Raw genomic sequence first — 24,217 nt, 5'->3', positions numbered from 1 at the left:
CCCTCATCCCTTCCTATGGAAATGCAGAGCTAGTAGTTAGCCACTGCAGTAGGTTCCAGATGTGTCATCAATATTTATGGGTGTGGGAGGCCATGGAGATTATTAACCCAAGATCCCAAAGAAGCATAGGCAATAGAAATAAATGAGGACGATATTGTGTTATAAATTCTTCTATTTTTTACAAGATGCTGGAAAACATTGCAATCTGAGGAATCCTACCCCCTGTCACAATCACAAGGGAATGCTGAGGAGCACGTACATTAAGCAAGACAAATAGACTGCAGGTGTTCAATCTTTTACCTGCATTTGAATTGAGCTCTTCGTTCTCGGATTCGGTGCCGTTCTGACTCCCGCTTCCATGAAGGTTGTTCATAGCCATCAGCTTCATCTTCTGGAGCTTCATTGCCTCGGCCATGGCGGCTGCCGTCAGACCTACAGAAAAGACAAACGCAGAGAGAAATCAGGTCCACCTTCAAAACAAAACAATGCACCAAATCGACTCGGCTCATTTGGAGCTAGTCATTCACTTGCAGCTTGTGCTCCGTGCAGTTCGATCAAATGCACTAGCAGCTTTGATGTCAATAGAAAGCAGCAGATGTTCAGTGGCCTTGTTAGGCCTGAAGGACAAGTGTGCGGGTACAGTTACTTGAAAGATCATAAAGAACATGTGATATGATGAGGAGAAAATGAACTGCAGCTCGTGCCAAATCTGGGGCAGCTTGATGCCAACACGGCCGCTGCTCCTGGACATCACTCAAAGGATATCCTGCGCCGTCCAGTTCTAAGAATAAACCGTGAGCACAGAGATCATCTTTAACAGCAAGCTGCTGTCACAGAAAAGCAGAACTTAGAAGTGGACATCCACGCACAGGCGTGCCGTGGATGCCATGCAACACAAATGATATTGCTTACGGTGCATGCACAGAGAAAGGAGGTGCTAATGTCAATCGTATGAGATATTGAGAGCTATCACTTTATGCTTGAACCTATCTGGCACCCTATTACCGTAACACTCTATAAACCACCATCTCACGTTGTCAGGAATCCTACCATTCCTGGTAAGGAATTGCTGCACGGTGATGTTTTTGAGGCCGGATAGGCTTCGGAACGGCAGAGTGCCATTAAACAGAACAGAACACCGGAAGACGTTGCCATGTGGTCCTTTTTCCACTATTTTCCAGTTCTCCTTCCTCCAGCTAAGCCACGATAGTTATCTGGAATATTTGATTATCCGGTACCTTTTGGTTCCCAGTGGGACTCTAAAATGGAGTTTTTAATCTATTTAGAAATATCGTATCCCGTTTTTGGAGAGCGGGTCAAGAAGTAATCCATGCCACATCTAGCAGTCACGGGCATTGGGGCCCAAAGTATGATGGGTTATGTCCTAGTAGAATTGGCCAAACCATACATTTGATCATTATACGGCCGCTCTCTTAATTGGCTGCCTCCTCTCCTACCCCTCCGTATTAGTTTGAAAGCTTTTATGCCTAAATCGTGAACAAGTAAATTAGCGAAAAGGAGCTTTCGGTAATCAAATCAAGGGCCTTGCAATTAATTAAATGAAATGGCGATTCAGAGCACTGCAGTACGGTGACACATTGAAACAAAGCATTTCATTAAATTAACAGTCAACACATCGCAATTAATGACATCCAACGCGCTGCTCGGAGTAACGTTCAAGGCAGGCGACATGCAAGAGCGGCTAGTCTAACAGCAGTTTTTTTTTTTAACCCATTGGCCAAGTGTTGGGTCTCGGGGTGTCCGATTTTGGGGCACAGCACTGCTTTGGAGTCAATTGTGATTTGCTATAGTTGAAGTGATGGAGCATCTGGCGGGGTGAATTGTTAGCAAGGAAGATACCAACATGCACACGGTAATATCCAACCATTTCCCTTCCTAAAAGAGAAATTCAAATGTACAAGCCTAATTAAAAGATTATTAAAACGTTGCCCGCGCCCGCGGCTCCGCGCAGTGCCATGCCAGCGTTCTGCGCCTCACAACACTTTCTCGGGGCTTATCCTGGGCCCTGCCTACTCTCATCAATGTTGTAAGAATGCCCGCGAGGACACAGCAGACACATGGCAGTGGAGTGGATCTGGCAACCCGCTTCCACAAGTTGGCTAGTGTTCGGAAGATGGCGCCTTTGCTGCTTGACATCGACTCGCTTCAGGCTGCTCGTTTTCTGAGCCCTCCTGTCCTGTGGGCGGCCTTTTCATGTCTCGCATCAGAACGGGGGCCTACAGAAACACATTGATTGCATGAAACATGTGCATCGCAACTTCTTGAAAATGCAGTTTTTGCTCACGCTCTACAATGTTGTGAAGCTGCTCTGGACAGCACGAAAGCATCAGTAGCCAGAGTACTCAAAATGCGCAGAACACACATTACTTCATACGAGCCGGGATTATATTGCATTGTCAATGTGCAGAACACACTAAGGAACTGTGACTCTTGGGAGTGGGGTCACCAATCACTTATTACTTAAAGAAGTAGTTTACTAGCAGCACAGGGCCTCAGCTAAATGGATGTCATAGCAGACAAAAGACATTTAGGGACAGGGTGGAGCAAATGAGCTCACAACGCAGGTACAGGCATGTGCTAATTATGGATCATGGAGCCCATCAATAAAACTAGTTACTGTCCTTTGTGTCATTGCCTACAGTTCAGGCCCATACATTAGATGAATATTAATATATTAGTAAAATCATGTATAAATGCAGTGCTTCATGCTGGATTCCTCCCACCTCTAAGTGCTACAAAAGCAGTTGTTAGAATGAACCAATGGAATGGTACAACATGTGTCAACCTCGTAATGATGGAGGACTGAGTTGGACCTGCAGGGACTCAAACATGTGACATGCAGGCTGGACCCCTCTTGCCAGCATGGGCAGGAAGGTGACGTTTGCCCGCGAGAATCTGGGCTGACCACGGTTAAGCGTGGCAGAAGAGCCTCCATTTCAAATCACACACTACACTTCAGCCAGCCCGGCCGGCATCTACTTTTCTTTGATTGGTCTCTTACAGAGGACAATACTGAAACTGCTGGAGAGCTATTTAAAGAAGGGGCGGTCAATGGCAAGCTCCCAGAATATCGAATGCCCTTTTGAATTGTGTCTGCAAAGCTCAGGTGCATACCTCATGGATGTCATTTGGGGTCACCAAGGGTCGCACCTGCGAGCCCCGAGGTCTCCCTTGCTACCCCTGCAGTCTTCCCTGCTACCACTAAAAAAAGATTTTTTTTCTTTTTTTTTTTTCTTTTACATTGAAGCTCCTGAGCGGTGGCCAGTGACATGTGGCTCTTTGATTCTGCAGTGGTTGGAATTTTTGTTGAGGCCTCTTAAAAAAAACCAGAGGGTTCCACAAGTGTAACACTTTGAGCAGTCACCCTAAATAAGAAAGAAAAGGAATAACAAATAATTTGGCTTTCTGGAATTCTATACAATCATTACTAGGCTCATTAAAGGGATGAAAGGTCGTGCTCTATCGCTTCCCATGATGTCACTTGGGGGTGGGATCAAATTACATCACTTCCTGTGATGTCATCAGAGGTCAAGGGTCATGTATATGCCACTTCCTAGCATTTTGGCCAAATGACGTCCCTGGCATACCTATGGTAGAACCGAACCACAGGAGAAAGAGCAAGGTGCTTTTCAGTCCTTCTGGATCCGTTCCATGGCATCAGACTGTACACAAGCTTCCACATCTCGCACAAGGACGCGGAAGCACAGACTACACTCCTGGTATGTCCAGAGAGACCGGAAGTAATGAACAACACAGAGGATTCAAAAGTGATTCATGGATGGCAGCCATTCAATAAGTCTACCACCGCTGGCTTCGTTTCTCAGCGTGGCTGTTCATTTTATGTGGGGCAGTACTGAGAGCTGATTACATTGTCCTGAGTTTTCAGGTCTTGAGGGCAAACACAATGCTGAATGCAGCCCCTCATCGCATGTGTCAAACCTTATAGCAAGTGCAAATTAAGAACACTAAATCTGCTCAGAAAAAATAGTGTCAGTAAAATTATTAAGTGTCATTAGCTGAATTTGTGGGAAAGAACGGCGGCCATCGGACCCCAATACAAGTTAACGGGCCGAAGCGTAGCAAGGGCCATTAATAAGGCGCTAAGGGCAGTTAAGAGCTGTTATTGACCCGGAACAAACAGCAGCAAAGCTAAAGGCTCCTGGGGATACCAGCCACATGAAATGAACGAAATGTGTCGATTTGGCATTTAGTATGTGAACAGGCAATCTGTTGTGTGAAAAATGCATGAAAATATCCGAAGTAAAAAGTGCCATGGTGGCTCAGGAATGTGTGTGATGGCATGAAAGGCCAGCCCGTACTTTCATGCTTGCTCACAGCAGAGCACACCAGAAGCAATATATGAGCCCAATTGTAATTAAATAATTGTAGAGAAACTTTGAGCAAGAGCAGAATTGTGTAATGGAAAAGAGAAAGAGCGAGCTCCTAGAAGGAAACGCGTGCGATAGAGCACGGCCAGCTTCCTTCAAGTTCCAGTCAAATACTCTTCATTATTGCCCGCACCATTTATTCAGGGGCATATTCCTGGTCACACATCTACAAAATATGGTGTTGAATGCATTTTGAAATGTTTTATTATTATTAACAATGAATCACATATCATTAATTGTGGATCTTAATGCCAAATTATGCAACTGGTTTCGGGAGGATAGCTCAGGAGCAACATGCTCACCTTGGAAGCAAGACGACACGGAGCACCACAGGTTCGATCCCCAGGTCCGCCCTTAGAAACATCTGGGTATTAAGCGCGTTATAAATAACCTATCCTATCATAACTTACATTTTCAACCAATCAGTTACAATACAATTAATTTCAGAATATTACATCTCATAAAGTGACATTGTTCCTCAGACAATTGTTTTCCTTAACTCTATGTTTGACTTCAAGAAAGGTTAGTTAATGTGCAAGGAAAATGTAAAACAGTGATAGTGCTATCAGTGTTGAAATTGACATGCCGGTGTTACAGACCCCTTAATTAACGCTTTTGTACCATGGCAACCACATACACATACAGATAAATATATAAATATGCAGGTGCATATGATCGGATTAAGGTATAACAAGGGGTCGGTGGAGCAAAGAGGGTGGGTGTGGGGTGGAGGCATAGTATGGGGGGACCGTCCATCAAAGAAAAAAATAACGGGAAGATGTCGACCATGGTCACCAAAAAAGTGACAAACGAAATGATATCGACCAAGCAGGGGTTGATGCAATAACATAGAACCATTGAAATGATTTTTGACACCAGAAGAATACAATATATAGGCAGTAACAATTGGGAAAAATTGAACTAATTGAAACAAGAAAGACTACACAATTTCAATGGATTCGTTATTCAGTGGCTGTTTTTGGATCAAAGACCCTCCAGTTTTTCTGAATTAGCCATATAGTAGCATGCAGAGTGTTCAATCACCTTGCCAGGGGGCCAAGATTGTCTATCAAGTGGGGCCTGAAGCTCATGTAGATGGGCACACTGTGGTGACATTGACATCTGTAAATGCCCAGACAGCACTGCTGAGTGGGCATTTACAGATTTTGGGTGGGCCTTGCCAGCTCAGGCCCGACGCCCCTGCACCTTGCATCACTCGATAACGAAACCGGCATTCCACATGTACTCGGAATAGAATCCGAAGCAAAGGGAGCAATGCCACTTGCTTGACTGATTGAGCATACATTTATAGTTGTTCCCTTTTGCTGTTTCCATCTTTCTCATGGGAATGGATTATTTTCATGCAATGTTCCTCTCTTTTTATAACCTCGGCCTGAGATTCACATGACAGTAACCTAATATCCTAGCAGCGGTACCGAGAGCCAGAGGTTTGATTCATTGACTTGACCTTCATCGGAGTCTGAGTTTCAGATCACGGTGACAACATAGCTTCAGGTCAAAAGCCTCTGCATCTGGGCTTTCAGCATCTGCCGCTGTCACACAACATGACGGCCGCTGCCTCCCCGCATGCTTTTTGGGATACCTAAAGTCAAAACTTTTGTTTACAGTGGCAAACAGCAGCATTCTAAGGTTATTTAGGAAAAGGAGAAAATTGCAGAGAAAACACTTTGAAGTTATTTAACTATAACAATCACTCAGATAACAATAACAGCTGTGGGGATAGCTAGGGGGCAAAACACTCGATTTGGGAACAGGGGAACACCATGCAACATGTGCTCGATCCCTGATCGAGAGCTTAGAACCTTGATGAGCCTGGCATGAAGAGCTATATAAATAACCAATAATAATAATCTTATTACCAAAAAGTGGGTGCATATAGATATATAAACATTATACCGTTGCACTATATTTAACTTGAGTATCAAGTTCCATTGGAAATTCAAAAATGTAATTGCTAATAATTTTTGTCTTGCATGAAGGATTTCGCAGATATTTTGCGAACAAAATGTTTGTCATGGGTGACAGGTTATTCCGTCTAGTTGTTGTTAAAATATGTGATGGAGAAGGGGTTGTCCCTTTCTCTCAAAATTATAGCTACATTTTTCCCCATGGTGCTTTGCAGCAGAGGCTTTTCAAAAATGAAAAAGCCGCCATTTCTTTTTCTGTTTGCTGCAAGAGATAACCAGGGTTAACCAAAAATGAAAAGTGGAAAAAAATGCCATTTAGGAAACCTATTGGAGCAATATGTAGAGTGGCCAGTGGGACCGGAAGAAAGCTATTGGGGTAACATGTAAAGGGGGCCACGGCCAAAGGGGCTATGGCCATGGGTGAAGGCCATAGCTAGTGAATAAGAAAGAAAGGTAGTGTTTTAAAATATTCAGTGGCCACAGCCCAAGGCCACACTCAATGGCCAGGGCCACGGCCCTGGCTAGTGTGCCCAAAAGACTTCTATAGTGGTCGCAGCCAGATGCTGTGGCCACCTAGTGGGTCCAAACGAAACATATTGGGGAAAGAAGTACAGTGGACACAGCCGAAGGCTGAAGGCCATGGCTAGTGGCTCGGTAGTGTTTTAACATACATATTATGCATCTACTGCATCTCTTGCTACTTATCTTCCCTAAGTATATATGGCTTTCTTCATATTCGCATATATGTTTATTTCATTACTTCCAGTCACATCTCCATTCTTTTGATATCCATACATCAGGTTTAATGCACCCACGTATCTTCTTTCTTCACGATGTCACTTCACACCTGTTAGACTTTACTTATAGTTCTTCTATGTCCATTGGTGTCTGTAGACTCATGTCTACTGCATCAGTTCGGGGATATATTTGGTAGGCTTGTCTGCATGCATCGCGTCTCTCATTCTTTTGATATCCATACATCAGGTTTAATGCACCCACGTATCTTCTTTCTTCACGATGTCACTTCACACCTGTTAGACTTTACTTATAGTTCTTCTATGTCCATTGGTGTCTGTAGACTCATGTCTACTGCATCAGTTCGGGGATATATTTGGTAGGGTTGTCTGCATGCATCGCGTCTCTCATACTTTTGATATCCATACATCAGGTTTAATGCACCCACGTATCTTCTTTCTTCACGATGTCACTTCACACCTGTTAGACTTTACTTATAGTTCTTCTATGTCCATTGGTGTCTGTAGACTCATGTCTACTGCATCAGTTCGGGGATATATTTGGTAGGGTTGTCTGCATGCATCGCGTCTCTCATACTTTTGATGCGGTATTGGGATAACACCAGGTGTCATGCACAGTGTTCTCTTGCTGTTCTTCCAGTATGATGGAGGTGAGGGAGTGGGCTCCATAAATGATGTGTACATCTGCTTCTCTACACCAGCGAACAATAAGACTTGTTAACTCTGGAATAAGAGTGAATACTTTGTCACAGATTGGTTGCGTGCAGGCGAAAGCACGTTTTCGAAAGTCTCTGCACGCTGGGCACATTCAAAGGCAAAATACCGTGATATATTACAACAAAGCTGATTGAAAATAACAACAGAGTTACTTACATGCAAACCTTTAAGCAGTATTGAATGCCGAATGGAAAAGCCAATGTTTAAACAGTATATCTGCACATTTTTTAATACCGCACTGAACGAAAACCATTACTTATGAAGATGCTAATAGGAGTGAAGCTTTCCTACATAACTAAATACACTGTGTGCCAATTATAGAAGTGAATGAAATTTACATTGCAAGCAATGCTCGCCCATATTATTTGTACAGAACAATGAAGTGTTACTTCAAAGAAACCAATGTTTAATGAACTCTAAAATCCAATGTATATTTCAACCCAAAGTGAATGGCACTCTGGGAAATGAACTTTAAAAGGTGAATTTAACTGAACTGCCATTTTCATCTAACACATTCTGTGGTGCAAGAGACCAGCTATATATAGAAGGTGCAAGTGTGGCACAGAACATGCTGACAATTTGGAAACACCATCATATTAAAACTTCACTGCAATGATATCTTGGGGAAGGAATGCCTGAGGCTGGAACTAATTGTCTTGAGAACAGGGCCTCAGGATATTTTGTGTTTTGAACTATGTTATGCAATTTGGGGAAGGGAACCCCGTGTATTTGTCAATCTTATATTGATTTGGAACTCAAGGCAATGCTAAGACCTTTGTTAGAATTACGTTATAGTTGGGAAAGGGAGCTCCGAGCTGGACCCAGCTAAGAACTTTATGTTGAACATTATTTTGTTTGTTGCTGACATCTCTACACGTTGTATAAGATTAGTTGTGAGGGCAAGTATAGGTTTTGGACACAGACAGATTCCTAAGTTGAACTTGTGGAGTTTGACTTTACTTAGTTTTGGTTTGGTAGAGAAATCCCACCATAGAATAGGGCAAGATGGGCGTTTCTCCATCCTGACATTTAATAAAAGTGTTTGTTTGGAACTCTGAATCTGTTATCTGTGTCTTACTCCAAGATGCCCTCACAGTATAGTCTGTAATATAGATATATGATGGATGGATGAGTGGATGAGTGGCTGAGTGGATGGGTGGATGACAGAAGGATGGATGGCATTTATTAGGCATAGAAAATCACACAGAGGAGCATCATGGCACACAATAATACAAACAATGACGGCAGCCAATAAACATTGAACAATAACATACATAGGTAATAATCATCAATCATAAAACCAGATACAATGGTAGCTAACAAAGGAAAGAATAGCCATGCTCATATAAATATAATTTGGCTTGTTGAATAAATAATATGGTAGGATGTCTGCTGCTGGATGTCTGCCGTGTACTCCAAATGTATAAAACCTACACTAGCAGACACTTACCACCATATTAGTGTGGGTGTACCCTCAATGAAGTCAGCTTGTTATCGTGCAAGGATAGAAGAGTTCTCCCTGGCCGATAGGGTATTTCTCAACTACCCAGCTACTGTGGGCCAATAGAGCTGTGAGCTCTCCACAAGAGAATAGCCTCTTCTCAGTTTAATCTGCTGCTCTAATGAGGACCAGCTCAGCTTCAATCTGTGTTCAGATAGGTGCTCATGCTTGCTGATAACCAATTTAAGTCTACCATCTCGATTTTGGACAATCTGGAGTTTTTCAGATGTTTTTAGACAACCCCATGTAAACACTGTTGTTGCAATAGAAAATCCTACAGAGAGCCTGGATCGATGTGGCCCAATGGACTGGTGTGACAGTCAACCTACATGGAAATTAAGTCAGCGTGCTAATACCCACGCTTCACTAAAGGACTGAGATGCTTTGCATACTTATCAAATGAAACAGAAGTACGAAAACGAGCACACAGGTTGAAAACAACTCCCGATGGGGTTGGTGAAGGCCCAGGCAAAGGGAAGAAACCCCTGCTTGATCCGAGGTACAGGTGTGAAAATGTCAGACTTAACTACATTGAAGCACAGTCAGTTATCTCCCACCCAGACAATCCAAAGGATCCACAGCAGACAATCCCCTACAATGCCTTATCACTCCACTTGGGTCCAGGTTGTCTAGCAACTGGGTGTTATCAACATATATTCAATAGGAGAGTTGAGAGTCCTGAGACCCAAAAAACACCACAGATCACTACCATGTATCCTGACCAATGCTCTCTGAGACCTATCCTTTGAGACCGCCTAGTCAGGAATAAATTGATCCAAATTAAAGCTGTGCCACTAATCACAGACATGGAGGAGTCTGTCAAGGAGGATACCATGTGTAATGTCATCAAATGCAGATAATACATCCAGCAGAATACGCGTAGCAAAATTGCATATGACTCTCATTGTAATAAAGCTTCTCTGATATCCAGGAGAGATGTATCTGTCCTCCTCCCAGGCTGAAAGTCAGATTGAAGGTCATCCAACAGTCCATGGGTCTCCAGCAGACCATGTAGCTTGGTGGAGACAATATTGTCCAAAATCAGTTCTACAACTGGAAGTTGGGAGATGGGCCTGTAATTGGCCACCACCATTGGATTAGTTGACGCTTTTCATGATTACACCCCTCTTACAATTATCCGAACAACCCCCTATGTCTAGGGATTTATTTTCTACATCCACCAATACCACATGTGTGGCATTCTATAAAACCTTGAAATGAATACAGGTGCACCGCCAAAACACACACCACCACCTTAGCAAGATTCTGAGGGTTCCTGGGGGTAATATCTCTGTGGTACAAATAAAAATAATGGTGCAAAGATGTTCTGATGACTGCTAGTGCAAAGGTTACTCCACAATGGACAGCAATGGGGCAGGATCAACCTTCACTTGGCACTAGTGGCCATCTGTATGTGGCCATCTGTATAGTAACAAGAACCTAATGTGAATATGTTCTGGCACCTCTCCCCGTTGTTTAAGGCTCCATGAGGAGAGTTCTGTAGCGAAACAGACATACACATCATTAATAGACCCCGCCCCCTCACCTCCGTCATACTGGATGAAGAACCCGAAGGCACTATGCATGACACCAGGTATAATTCCAATACTGCATCGAGTCTATGAGAGACGTTATGCATGCAGACAACTGTATCGAATGTAGGCGTCCATTTTATTCTTGTTGGAGGAGGAGCACTATCATTGGTGGAGAGAGGAGGTATGGCCCAGTTTAAAAAGATCCTGCAGCTTTGTGTAAACGTAGCCTCTAATTCAAAGGAGACTGAGCTGCAAATCCCTTCTGGTTCGGAATCGGATAGCCAAAAGCAGTTGGGTGCAAGAATGTACAAGAAGGTGGCATACAAAAGGTTGTTGAGGGCCCGCACTGCAGCCAAAAAATTAAGATCCATAGATTAAACAAAAAGAAGCAAGGTTCCTCTCAGAAATGTTTGTGCTCAATTGCTATGGTAGGCAATCTAGAAAAAGATTCAGTTGCCAATATTCCAGTTAAAAAGATACCCCTTGCCCACAAAAATCTTTTTTTAAATGGCTCATGTAAAGGCAAAAAATCCTGTGACTCGATATTTGGAAACAGATCAATGTGATGCCTCAGTAATAGAAGTTGAAGATTCTGTTAGTAGTACCTTGGGCTCGATTCCGATAATGACAACATGAGCCCCTCAGATGAATCAGATGGATCTCTACAGCTAGAAAGACAGTGCCCTATGAGGGGGTCTTCTTCATAACTCTCTATCAGAAATTCATAGTGATAGATATCAAAAAGGGCTTTTGGCCTCTGATCTTGATCCTAGGATCATTATAAGGACTCCCCCTTATAAGACCTCATAAGAACTTACAGAGGATCCGATGTGTTACATCCTAGAGGCGATGTTTCCGATGGAGGACAATATCTGTCTAAATCTTCACACTATATTGTCTGTATTTCAAGATATTTCTTGATTGCAAATTTTAAATTCCAACGAAATGCCGTAGTAGATTTTTTCCATGATACAAGGGTAGATATAGTGGCCCTGACTGCTCTGTCAAGGCTGGTTAGAGAGTTAGTTTAAGCTCCACTGGATGATATCAGATTGCTGGGATTTCATTTATATGCCAAAAAATGTGTATTGAAACTGACTAACATTCTATGTTCATCGACTATCTCCTGTTCTACGGGGCATAATGTCTCTGGAACCGTTTCCATTCGCACTACCGTAAATAAGGTGCTTCCTAATTCTGAAGATTGGTCTTTGTTGGCCGGGAGTTAAGCGGATCACAGTACGATATTAGGCTCAAAGTGACCTGGTTTTTAGCATTTGCTCATGGAATTCTCAAGGTTTTAACTATGTATTCAGTGATCTGTGCCCCACTGAGTGAACATGATTTAATTCTTTTACAGGAAACCTTTCTCTTAGAGTAGTTTATACTAGATGGTTTCATTTCTTACAGCCACTAGGACCATTTAGGTAGACCAAAAGGCAGTCTATTAGTGGCAGTTTGGTCCACCTTTGGCCGTGGAAGCCATTGTATGGAAAAGAAAATTTCCTGGGATTTTAGTCATTCATATAAATGTAAGAAATAGGGCTAAAAATGTTTAGTTATTAATATATATTGTAATTACAGGGTAGTGACTATTCATTCTCTGTTCACTCACCTGGTGGAGATCCTATTATCCTGGTTCACAAATAATTCTGGGGAAGTTATATTGGCCGGGGATTTTAATTCTGATTTTTCTGGGCAATCTTACTTAAGATAACTTTTCTCAAAGCCTTTTCAGCAGCCTACCAGAATGTATATGCAGCATGGAATGAATTGAGCTGATTTATTTAGGGAATGGGATTTTTTAATTTTATGTAGTAAGAATACTGACAGGGATAGAGACTAATATACTTGGCACTGAATTAATTGCTTTTCCAGGATCCATTTCATTGTAACTTCAGAAATTCTATTTTGAAAAGCTAAATTCTTTTGAAATAGTTAATGGCGCTCCTAGTGACCATAACCGATTATGTGCCCTGTTTAATGTCGCTCTATTGGAGCAACCTTGGGCTTTCCCAATGAATTTAATTGTCTTTAATAGCAAAAATAAGCTGTCATGGCCTTCAAACACTATCAAGAAATGTAATTTGTCTATTCAAAATTTGATGGCTCCATTTGAGGAAAATCTCATGATAGAGCTTTGTACGCTGGTGTTGTTCCCAAACGATATAAAAGATCATTTGAAATCTAAAAACGTAATGGGGAAAAGTAAGACCTATAAAATGCCAGCCTTTCAGCTATGGAGCTCAGAAGTGAAAAAAAAGACCTTGGGAAAGCATTGAGATGGGCTAAAACATATTCCAAAGATAAAGTGGAGTATAATGAAATAATTAGAATGGCAAAGCAGAGGCATACAACTATATAACAAAAGGAAGGTGAACTTATGTTGGCATGCATGTTGAGGAAATCTAATGCTAACTACTGGAAAATGGTTAACAGTGCATACAGTGTCCAAGCCATGTCACAGGCTAATCCTATCGATGAGAAAACCTGGGTGGATTATTTTGGGAATCTTTATGATGACTGTACTTCCATGACTCCTAACCACTTGGTCTAATTTAATGTAAAATGGTCCTTTATATTTACTATTGAGGATATCAAACAAATACATTCAAAAGTAGCAACTTTAAAGCCCCTGGCCCTAATGGGCTTTGGAACCTGGTCCTAAATTTTATTTGAGTTTTTCCAAACAATTTTAAGAATTGAGGAGACACCTAAGAACTGGAAACAATCTTTAATTGTGCCTATATTTAAAAAGGGAGATTGAGGTGAACCTTCCAATTACAGACCGATAGTTCTGCTTGATGCAGATATGAAGATTTTCACCCCTCTCCTCTTAAAAGATCGTACACTTTAGGCTGACCTGAATGATATCCTTAGTCCCAATCATGTAGGCTTTGGATCAGGTGTAGGCACTGTAAGTGCTGGCTATGCTATAGACTGTATTCAAAAGCAGGTCGGAGATATAACCAAGCTGAACGTCTTCGCAGCCACAACTGATCTATCTGTAGCATTTGAGAGGGTTAACTGTGGAATTGTATGGGCTAAATTAAAGTTTTGGGGGTTATCAGATAAATTGTTGAATGTTTTAATTTACCTCCATGCAGCATTGTCTGTACATGTTTGCCTTAGTTTGAATGGAGAGTATATGGGAGATAGTCCTACTTTTAGGGGACTCTGTGAAGGGTGTATCCGGGCACCATTTCTTTTAAATGTCTATTTAGCAGATCTAGGGCAAGCTATTAATAAAGTGTCCTTCATCCCTCCGAAAATTAATGGAGTCAGAGTTTCGTGGCTATCCTAAGAGGAAGATATGATTTGTATAGGGTTGCAGAGTATGCTGTTAGCTTTTGAGTTTTACTGCAGTGAGAATGAGCGAATAATAAATATCAATTAAAAAAAAAATATTAACATTCTCTTCAGGCCAGGTAAAAAGCCATTCTAGGTGGCGGAATGAGTCCAAAGTGGAGGTTATTAATTAATTCAAATATTTGGGTTTTTATTTTACAGTGCAGCCAAATAAATCAGCGCTAATGAGAGACCTGAAAAGGGAGGCAACTAATCTGGCTGCCCAAATGAGACATTCCCACACTAGATACGGCAGGTTTCCCTTATTACCCGTTGGAATGTTTTATGAGGTGAAGATAATACAGGCTATTTTGTATGGCTTTGAGATTTACCCCACTCTATTAGACCATGATTTTAGCATCTTAGAAAGCCTGCTTTGGAAACCCATTCTGTCGCTTCCTACTTCCAACGCCTAAAGTGTCAATCAGATGTGAACAAGTATTGATATCAGTAAACGCATGAATATTGTGGAAGAGAGTGTTGCTCTGTAAAAAGCTTCAAACTCCTCCCCCTGGGTCATTATTTATCGAATTAAATTCGGCAGCATATGATACCACTCACTGGAATGTTGTAAACTGTAAAGTACTGTTAGAAAAGCACAGATTAGGTTACAAGAAGGTTAAGCAGAATCTGCCAGCATACCAAAAAAAACGTTGATGATCAAACTGGTGTATTACATGCGAATTGATCGCAAAATATTAGAAATGCCCAGACCTTATATAACCGCCTCCTTTGGAAGAGATCTCACTGTGTGGATGGTATTTGTCGCCATTGCTTATCAGAGGAAGAAACCCTTAAGCAGGTGGTTCTTTGGTGTCTGAGTCTACTTGAAAAAAGGAAACAGTAACTTGCCCCTTATATATTGAAAACCTCTGCATTGAACCTTGGGAAACATTATGGCTATATTTAACGATGTTTACGTTTTGGAAGTTATGGAAGGATGTATATCAATTTTTACTGGCTCTAGAGCTAACTGCCTGTTAAAGGTGGGAATTAATTAATTTGTGCAGTTTAAAATTCTGGTTGAATTTTATTGATAATTTATGATGCTATATATATTAATGTTTATGGATACTTATCCTTTTGGATGTTAATTTTGTTGTCCTTTTATCTGTATTTATGAAATGATTAAATTGTATGCTATGTCACAATGTTTGCAATTGTTGGTTTTGTGCAAGGATTAATTTTGAAAACGAAATGCACAATAACAATATTTAAAAAATAATAATCTTATCCTGATAGCATTACTGATCCTCAAGAACTCAAGCTTTCTTTCTGAGAATATGTTAGATCAGTAACCAAAGTTTGGACCATGCAGAGTTTTACCACTGATCATTAACCATAGGTCAGTGAATGGTGAACCAGCGTGCTGTAGGGGAGTAGTGAATGGTGAAGCAGCATGCTGCAGGGGAGTAGTGAATGGTGAAGCAGGGTGCTGCAGGGGAGTAGTGAATGGTGAAGCAGCGTGCTGGGGAAGTGAATGGTGAAGCAGGGTGCTGCAGGGGAGTAGTGAATGGTGAGCAGCGTGCTGGGGAAGTGAGTGGTGAAGCAGGGTGCTGCAGGGGAGTATTGAATGGTGAAGCAGGGTGCTGCAGGTGAGTAGTGAATGGTGAAGCAGGGTGCTGCAGGGGAGTATTGAATGGTGATGCAGGGTGCTGCAGGTGAGTAGTGAATGGTGAAGCAGTGTGCTGCAGGGAGTATTGTTAGCTTGCGCACTCCTGTAATTCGATGCACTCTTGGAACATGAGATGCTCATACGTGTATGGTACACAGACTTTGGTAGGAAGCAGTTGATAAATCGAGGTGCATATAGAAGCAAGAGCAACCATCGAAACCTCACACGTTACCACAGGCATGTTCTCACCCACTCTAGTTGGTCCTGGGCTCCCCTCTCCCTCCCTCACACCTTGTATGTCAATGCAACTTTTCTCAAACGTACTGTTCCCCATTGTCTAATGTCACCATTTCTACCAATAATTATATCATATTGCAAACAACCTAGAAGTGGGATTGCTACACTCATGCCTTGTCCAGTGTGTGGTGTTTTGTATTTGCATTTGTATTTCCTTTATTTGTATAGCACACCAAGCCCAAGGGCATCTGGGTGAATATCTTAGGTTACAGTGACATAGCAAACATCAGAAAAACAGAAGATCACAGACAACTTCTGCTGTTAACAGCAAAAACATATCAAGAATGCAAACATGTGAAGGCAGAATCAATGCACGCCGGAAGCTGGAAAGAGGTTTTGCGAAATATAGAGTTATGGCAACAAGAGCCAGAAAGTAAGAGTTGTGGTAACTGGGAAAGGATAGCATAGAAAAGTGCCAAAGCCTAGAAAACAAGGGTGCCAGAGAAAGCAGAGTGATGCTGGGATAGAATTTAGGCTGGGGAGACCTTGAAAGGGGGAAGGGAGAATGTGAGGTAGACCTTCAGGACACGAAAGAGCGAGACAAAGAGAGAATCATACAAGAAAAACATGGACCCTGAGAGGCCTGCATGCAACATTAAACTGGAGGGAACAACGTTGCTACACCGCCAGGTTTTTTTTCGAAGAGGTATTTGCTGAAAACCTTAGGCCGAAAAAACTAATTAAAAAATATAGATGGGGTGGATAAGGGGATATAAGTAGTAGGGGATGTGGGGATTACAGACTATATAATAGGGATGGGGGATTTTGGGGGAAGTTTTTCTCGCCCGAAAATATTCAGCACAAAACTCAGTGAAAGAAAAACCTGTCGATCTAAGAACATTGAACCATATTGGAGATGTGGACTGGCTAACTGGTGAGTGCCATTGAAAAGACTGTAAGGTGGGGTAGCACCTGCCACGTGTCAGGATCCGGTCAGTGATTCTGCCCAAATATTTACACATTTCAGAGTCCTTGGATTGTCAGTGAACCTTATGATTTCCTAAAACTGCAGTCTACCTATAGGATAATTCCAATATCGATTACTTGTTTTTTTAGTTCATTAATTTTTATTAAAGTTTACATATAGCAATAGAGCATCAGATCAATTGGCAATAATAATTACAACTATGTAAATTAGGAGAACAAAATACAGAACAATGTTTATAGCAAATTTGATAGTAGCAAACTGGTGTAGAAGTATAGCTAATTTTATGGGAACAGAAAAAGTACAACAAGTGTAATAATACCGTAAATGTATAAAATGAATGCTCAATGCAATATGATCAGCACAAGAAGAGAGAAAGATGTAAAGGGAGAGGCAGATCATGTACCGTGTGTAGACATATTATGATGGTCTAGATAGTTGGTGAAATGAGCCCATCTGATGTTGTACTTTGCTATTAAATCAAGATACGTAGCCATACAATGTTCAATCCTATGTGTATAGCAAAGGTTGTTCCACCAGCCTTTAATAGTAATATTTAGAAAATGTTTCCAGTTTGCAGTGTTATGTTTAATTGCAATAGCGATGAACAGGTCATACAAGATGGAGGAAGAGTGTAATTTAGACCCACTGATGGTGATTCTCCCCAAAAAGACATTGGCAAAGGAAAGTGGGATATCAATTCTAAAGATTGCTTTTAGATATTTACCCACCTCTTGCCAGAACTTATGTACAAAAGAGCAATCGGGAACATATGCTTGTAAGGACCAGGGGTGCCTCCACAAGATCAACATTTCCCACCTGAGCCACTCCTGGATTTCATCAATTTCAAGGGGGTTAAAAAGGCTGTGTGCATGAAGAAAAAAATATTTTGTGTAATATTGGCAGATGTTGTGGCACACCTGGTCCTAGCCCAAAGTAGAGTCCACATTGCATCATCAAATACAAGACCACACTCGGTCTACCAGTGGGGTTGAACTAGCCACTTGATGGTAGAAGGGTTATCAGTAACCAACAGTTTGTAATGTTTGGCAGCTTTAATATTGGTAACCATGGCTAGAAGCAGTAGTCTAGTGGCATCATGCATAAGTACATTATTTGCATATGTCTGAAGTCCATCAAGAAAGGCGTTTACTAAATTATTGTAAAAAGTAAAGTCAGATATGGGCAGGGAAAAGGAGCGTCTGAGAACTTGAAATGAAGTAAGGGTGTTCCTTTGGACAATTTGTCGGATGAATCTAATGCCTTTATGTATGCAGGACTTGCAACATAAACATCTGCCATTGATAGTGATGTATCTGTTATGCCACAAATAGGGGGAGAGCTCTCGGGAAGGGGATTTGTTTAATTGAAAGAGAAAGATTCTAACGGCCGATCTAGGGGATTTGACAGGGTCAGAAACTGAAGCATAAGAGTGGGCAAAAATATATAACAAGTTGCGATGCTGGAAATGCATCAGAGGGACAGAGCCTCCGTATCCTTGTCCTTTATTGCTTTATCATGTATGTTCTGTCTTGTTTTCCGCGCAGGAGTTCATGTGGGACTCCTGGCGGTGTGGCTCTTCCTGTATTTGGTTTGGAAAACAGACCCTTGGGATACCCTTATGGCACCCGTGAGTGGGAGTACAACCCTGTACTCTTAGTGTATGTTTTTGGGCACCTGTGTGTGGCCCACAGAGCAGGTTATGGGTTGGTGGCAGCTCTGTGCTGAATTTTTAGGTGCCCTGTGCATCCTCCATTTTGGGATGCCCAGGCCCTGTCATTGGAATCAGTGGATTCCTGATAGGAAACAAGATGGCCCCTGTGGCCTCTTGCTTTCTATCGCCTGTTACCTTACTTTTCCCGAAGTTCCGGGAAGCCCTAACTCTGTCCCTTCCCCCTGACTGACTGTTGGGTGGAAGTTCCATATATGGTGTTGTGGGGAAGTCCTGGCCAGACCGGCTGGAGCCTTCCCAATGACTGTATGCTGTGGGTACTCCCGTGGGGTGAGACCTGGGTGAATGGAGTGTGTGACGAATACGCATTTCATGTTATGGGTCTCTAGTATCTAGTGTTTGACAAAATGACTGTACAGCCCTGCCCAAAACTGGTATGAATGCAGTGTGTAGTGCTAATTGGCAGAGTGCTTGTCCAAATCCACATTCTGTGTTGTGAGTGTCTGGATGGAGAAGAATGGCCTGAATGCACTGTGAGCCGATTCGCTGCCTGTCTGCCTGAATGCCCTTCTGAATGATTGGTTGCCTAACTGTCACCCAGCACAGTGAATGGGAGATCAACAGTATATCTCAGGCCCTCTCACTGCTAGAAATTGTTCAGAAGCTGAAGTTGATACTTGATGCTCACCCTCGAAGCCGAGCCAGAAGAAGAAGGTGAACCGCTGTTCCCTTCCTTGAAATCTGAAAGCTGCTGTGCCTTCAAGAACTGATCCAAGAGAGGACCTGGCTAGGAGACCTCTTCCCGAGCTACGAGGGACCATCGTGCACCAGCTGATCTTTGCAAAAGCTCCCTGGTAGACAGACCTATGAAAGGCTGTCGACCGGAGAAGGGGACCGCTGAGGAGAACAAGGAGCACCGGACAACCGTCCACCATCGCCGACCGCCGTCGCCAACTGGAGCCGCAGTGCTCCCTTTGCCTGAGAACATTTTGATCCGAGGACTCCCTTGTTCATCACTGTCAACCGATTTCATCCTACCAGAGAAAGTCAAGGCTGCCAACAATCGAGGAGAATCTGCCGTTGGGTTTCCCGCCATGCCGACGAAGCTACTGAAGCCAGCCGTGGTCACGCCCCATTTGCCAATGCCAGATGCCGATGACCCAACACCCTTGTTGGGCCAAAGTTCTTCATTGACTCTTTGCGGAAATTAACACTCGTCGTCGAGGTGCATCGCACGCCTCAGCTTGCAGGATGTTTTCGGCCGATCATCAATGAGCACCGCATGAAAGCTGCTACCGTAATGACAGTGGCCCTCATTCTGACTCAGGCGTTAAGGGGTTTACGGCGCCGTAAACGGCGCCGACCCTTAACGCCTGATTACAAGGTTCCCTTTGCGGGATGGCTTTTAATGGCTGCTTTTTTGCAGCCGTTAAAATCCATGCCGCAAAGGGACCTTGGCGATAATTACGGGACCGTAATTTACGGTGCCGTAATTATCGCCTTTCCCCATTCCCATTATGCCCTATGGGGCGAAAACGGGAATGGGGAAGGGGAAAATGGGAAATGGGGATTTACCGCCCCACTCACCTTGGAATGGGGCGGTAAATCCGCCAACCACCATGGCGTAAACATAGTTTACGCCATGGTGGTAAGGGTACGACCCAGGCGGTAACTTACCGCCTGGGTCGTAATGAGGGCCAGTGTTCACCCATTTCTTCACCAAATCTCGACGACCCACGGCTCCTGCCTTAAAGAGAGTGCGCTCAAGAAGGGCCTGTTGACGACTCACCGAAGAACTCTATGAAACCAGATTCTTTGGGGCATTAGAACTGTTATAGAATGAGATAAGACTTTAATAGACAATATATGGACTGGGCTTGTAGTACAGCTTTATTTACAGGTTGCCCAGGTGGGGGATCCTCATACAGAACGGTGCCTAGTGGTAGAGGCCCAGTATTCTCCCAATTGTCTAACCAACTTGGTTTCCTCCTAAATCTATGGTTGATATTGTTTTGCTGTGTTGATTCCTATGCTATTTGAACTGAGTACATTTGATGCATTTTAATGGAATCAGAATAATCGTGGTACCACCTAGTACTGTATATATTTACCATTTTAAAATTTACAGAGCACAAAGTGTGTTATTGTGATTGTGTACATAACGTGAACCTTATTTCTATAAAGACTGTGTTATCACTAACATAGTGTGTGGACATTCCTTTGTGGGTGCTTGGGAACTACACTGTACTTAAGAACCAGCCCGCATCACCTCCTGAGAGCTAGGCCTTGCTTGCTCGCCCACGTTTTACCAAATAGAGAATCTTGGCTGGAGTCCTCTGTGCCTCTCCTCTGCCATATAGAAAGCAGGAGTACAGACGCCACTTCTGGTGCTTTACACAAGTCTACAATATTACAGGGGGATACGAGTTGTTTCTCAAGAACACACCAGGAAGGAATGTGAGCAGAATCAGATGGAGTAAACCATCATTTTGTTTGTTTAAGTAGGAAAGCATTATGATAACTTTTGATATCTGGAAATTGGACTCCTCCTTTATCCAAAGGAGCCTTAAGTTTATTGAATGCAATTCTCTTGCTTTTACCATTTCCCCACAAAATGTTGAGTAAAATTTGATAAATGGAATTTTAAAAAGTGGCAGGGAGAGGAACAGGAACCATTTGAAGGTAGTAAATGATAATGGGAAATAACTTCATTTTAACAGAGCAAGGAGACCCCACCAAGAGAGATAGAGAGGAGACCATGTGGAAGTGAGTTATTTGAGTCTGTTTAGCAGGATTTCTGTGTCAAATATGATGGTGCCGCTTACTGAAGAAGCGAAACATAAGCTCAAATATTTAAATGAGTTATCACACCACTTAAAACCAAAGACATCTAATTCATTTTTAAAACAGAATGAATTGAGTGGTAATAGTTCTGATTTATCTTATCAGGTGTATACCCAGATACAGACAAAAACACTTGTAATTTAGCCAACAAATGAGGAATATTTTGTTTGGGATTATTTAACAAAATTAGAATATTGTCAGCATATGCCGTTATTTTGGTTTCACAATTGCCATGAGATCCCTGGGATGTTACCATCAGATCTTATGTATTCCAGTAGAAGTTCCGTAGAAGTTCTAGGACATACAGGATAGGGGATAAGATGCATCCCTGTCTAATTCCTCTCTGAAGCGAAAAAAAGCAGCATGAAGATAAGCCATCAATATAGATTAAAGATTTAGTATTAGACTATAGGAGTTTGACCAGGGATATAAAGCCCTTACCAAACCTATCCTAGCGCAGGGCTTGAAACATATAATCCTAGTTGACCCGATCAAAGGCTTGCTCGGCATCCAATGCAATAGAGGCATACCCCAGTTTATCATTTTTGTACTTTGAGATAACATGGAGAGCATCTAATAGGAGCCTAGCTTTGGCCAAGATGTTCCTGCCCTTGACATAGCCCACTTGATCAGACTTGTTTAACTTGGGTAGGCATGACTCCATTCTGTTGACAAGTAGTTTTGCAAAGATCTTGCTCTCAACATTTATGAGAGAGAGTGGTCTGTAATTTCTGGGGAGCTCTAGATCTTTTTCAGCTTTCGGGAATAGAATGAGCAGCTCGTTGGACAAGGATCCTGACGAGAATCCTTTGGAAACAACAGAAGAGTATAAAGTCTTAAGTCTCAAAGTGATAGGGCAGGAGAACTGATTGAAGAACTCAGTAGATGATTAATCAGTGCCAGACATCTTGCCTCTACCTAACCCTTGTATGGCAAGTTTAATTTCCTGGGTGGTAAAGTCTCATTTTAAGCAACTAAGATCTAAAGATGGGTAAAAGCGTCTACTAATGTTATCAAAAAAGGATTTAAGACTAGCCTCTGGAACACTAGTCTCTGGGGTATATAAATCGCTAGAAAGGTTCTTGAATACCTTCAAGATCCCAGAAGGGTTTGTGATGACAGAGCCAGAGGAGTCTTTACTATGAGGGATAAATGTTCTTTCTGTTTTAGCTTTAAGATAGGAAGCAACGGATTTGCTGGCTTTGTTAGATGTCTGGTGAATCTCAGATTAGTATTTTGAAATGGCACCTGAGGCTTCTTCAGTATGTTTTTTATTGATTTGGAAACCCAGGGACAAGGTATTACGAAGATTCAGACCTGACGGTGATTGATAGTATTGCTTGTCGAAGTAAGAGAGTTGAAGGTATAAGGCATTGAGGTCCTTTTTTATTGCTTCTTTTTTGTACTGGACTATGTAATTATGTGACCTCTTAAGGGGGAGTTAAAAGCATCCCAATTAGTGGTCATTGAGGTATCTTCATCTACAGTTTCAAAAAAGAAACATTGTTGGAAGGACTGGTTACATTTTTTATCATGAAGTAAACTATTATTAAATGTCCATTTTGAAGACAGCTTCTTGATATCAGAAAGGTCAAAGGTAGTAATGACGAGGTTGTGACCTGAAATGATAATATTAGAAATGGTAGAGTCAATGATAGTTCTAGTAAGGGATTTAGCAATGAAAATATAATAAAGGCAGGAGAGAGTGTTATGGGGATGAGAATGAAACGTGCATTCTAAGTCCACCGGATGGGCGAGTCTCCATGTGTCGAGAAACCCAGTTTCTGTCACGCAATAGGGAAAAGCCTTATGGGACTTGGAACTTTTAAAGATACACCTGAATTTCCTGTCCAAAAAGGATCTAAGACACAATTAAAGTTTCCACAAAGAATTAAGTTTGAGAAATTTGATTTAAGAATAATCTGTTTAATGGTACTCCAAAAATCCAGGTTGGGCAATGTAAGACCATAAATGTTCATTATAGTGACAGTATCAGGACGAATACGCAATTTGACCTTGGCTCATCTCCCATTGGTGTCCACATCTTGACAAAGGATCTTGTATGATAATGCTTTACTGATTAGTATGGCTACCCTGTTTTATTTACCTGCAGCCGGACTAGCTACGACATCCTTGCCCCAGAGAGATTTTACTTTCAGTGCTTCTGCAAGAGTGAGATGGGTTTCATGAATACAGGCAACTGACGGGTGCAGCTTTTTAAGGTGAGAAATTATTGTATACCTTTTAGTTGGGCTGTTACACCCCTTAATGTTCCAGGTTACACATTCAAAAACCATTGTACCTGTAAAGCAAAGTGAATAGAAACAATATAAAAATACCAGGGAAGGGCTATGTCATATAATACTGTAAACATATTCAGAAAGTTTATAACAATGCGTAAGAATATATTGATGTGGAAAATGTACCGATGGGACCAAGGGGAATACGAAAGGACAGAACAAAGGGAGAAAGGGGAGGGAAGGGGACCCTTGACCAAATTCTACAGGCTAGGAAATAGAGACATAATGTGTAACAGCACAAGGTATTAAAGAACATTGGAGATTTGGAAAGTGGAGCGGGTCAAGCTAAAACCAGGAGAAAAAAGGAAGAAGGAAGTAGGAGCAGATGACACCAGCCGGGCCGAAAAAAGGCAAAACCAGCCCGGGAGCAA

General features: G+C 42.1%; 1 protein-coding gene across 15 annotated transcripts in view; it reads right to left on the bottom strand.

Annotated features, from left to right (window-relative positions):
* The window catches only part of DACH2 (dachshund family transcription factor 2), a 1,006,899-nt gene that overhangs the window by 401,173 nt on the left and 581,509 nt on the right, over positions 1–24,217 (bottom strand). For all 15 annotated transcript variants that reach the window (XM_069612949.1, XM_069612948.1, XM_069612947.1 and 12 more), the window contains one exon: positions 301–432. In XM_069612949.1, coding sequence (XP_069469050.1) covers positions 301–432 — 132 coding nt within the window. The remainder of the gene's footprint in view (positions 1–300; positions 433–24,217) is intronic.

Source organism: Ambystoma mexicanum, chromosome 5p (assembly GCF_040938575.1).
Source record: "Ambystoma mexicanum isolate Mex_15411 chromosome 5p, UKY_AmexF1_1, whole genome shotgun sequence".
Taxonomy (NCBI): domain Eukaryota; kingdom Metazoa; phylum Chordata; class Amphibia; order Caudata; family Ambystomatidae; genus Ambystoma; species Ambystoma mexicanum.
This window is presented reverse-complemented; position numbering and strand designations above follow the sequence as displayed.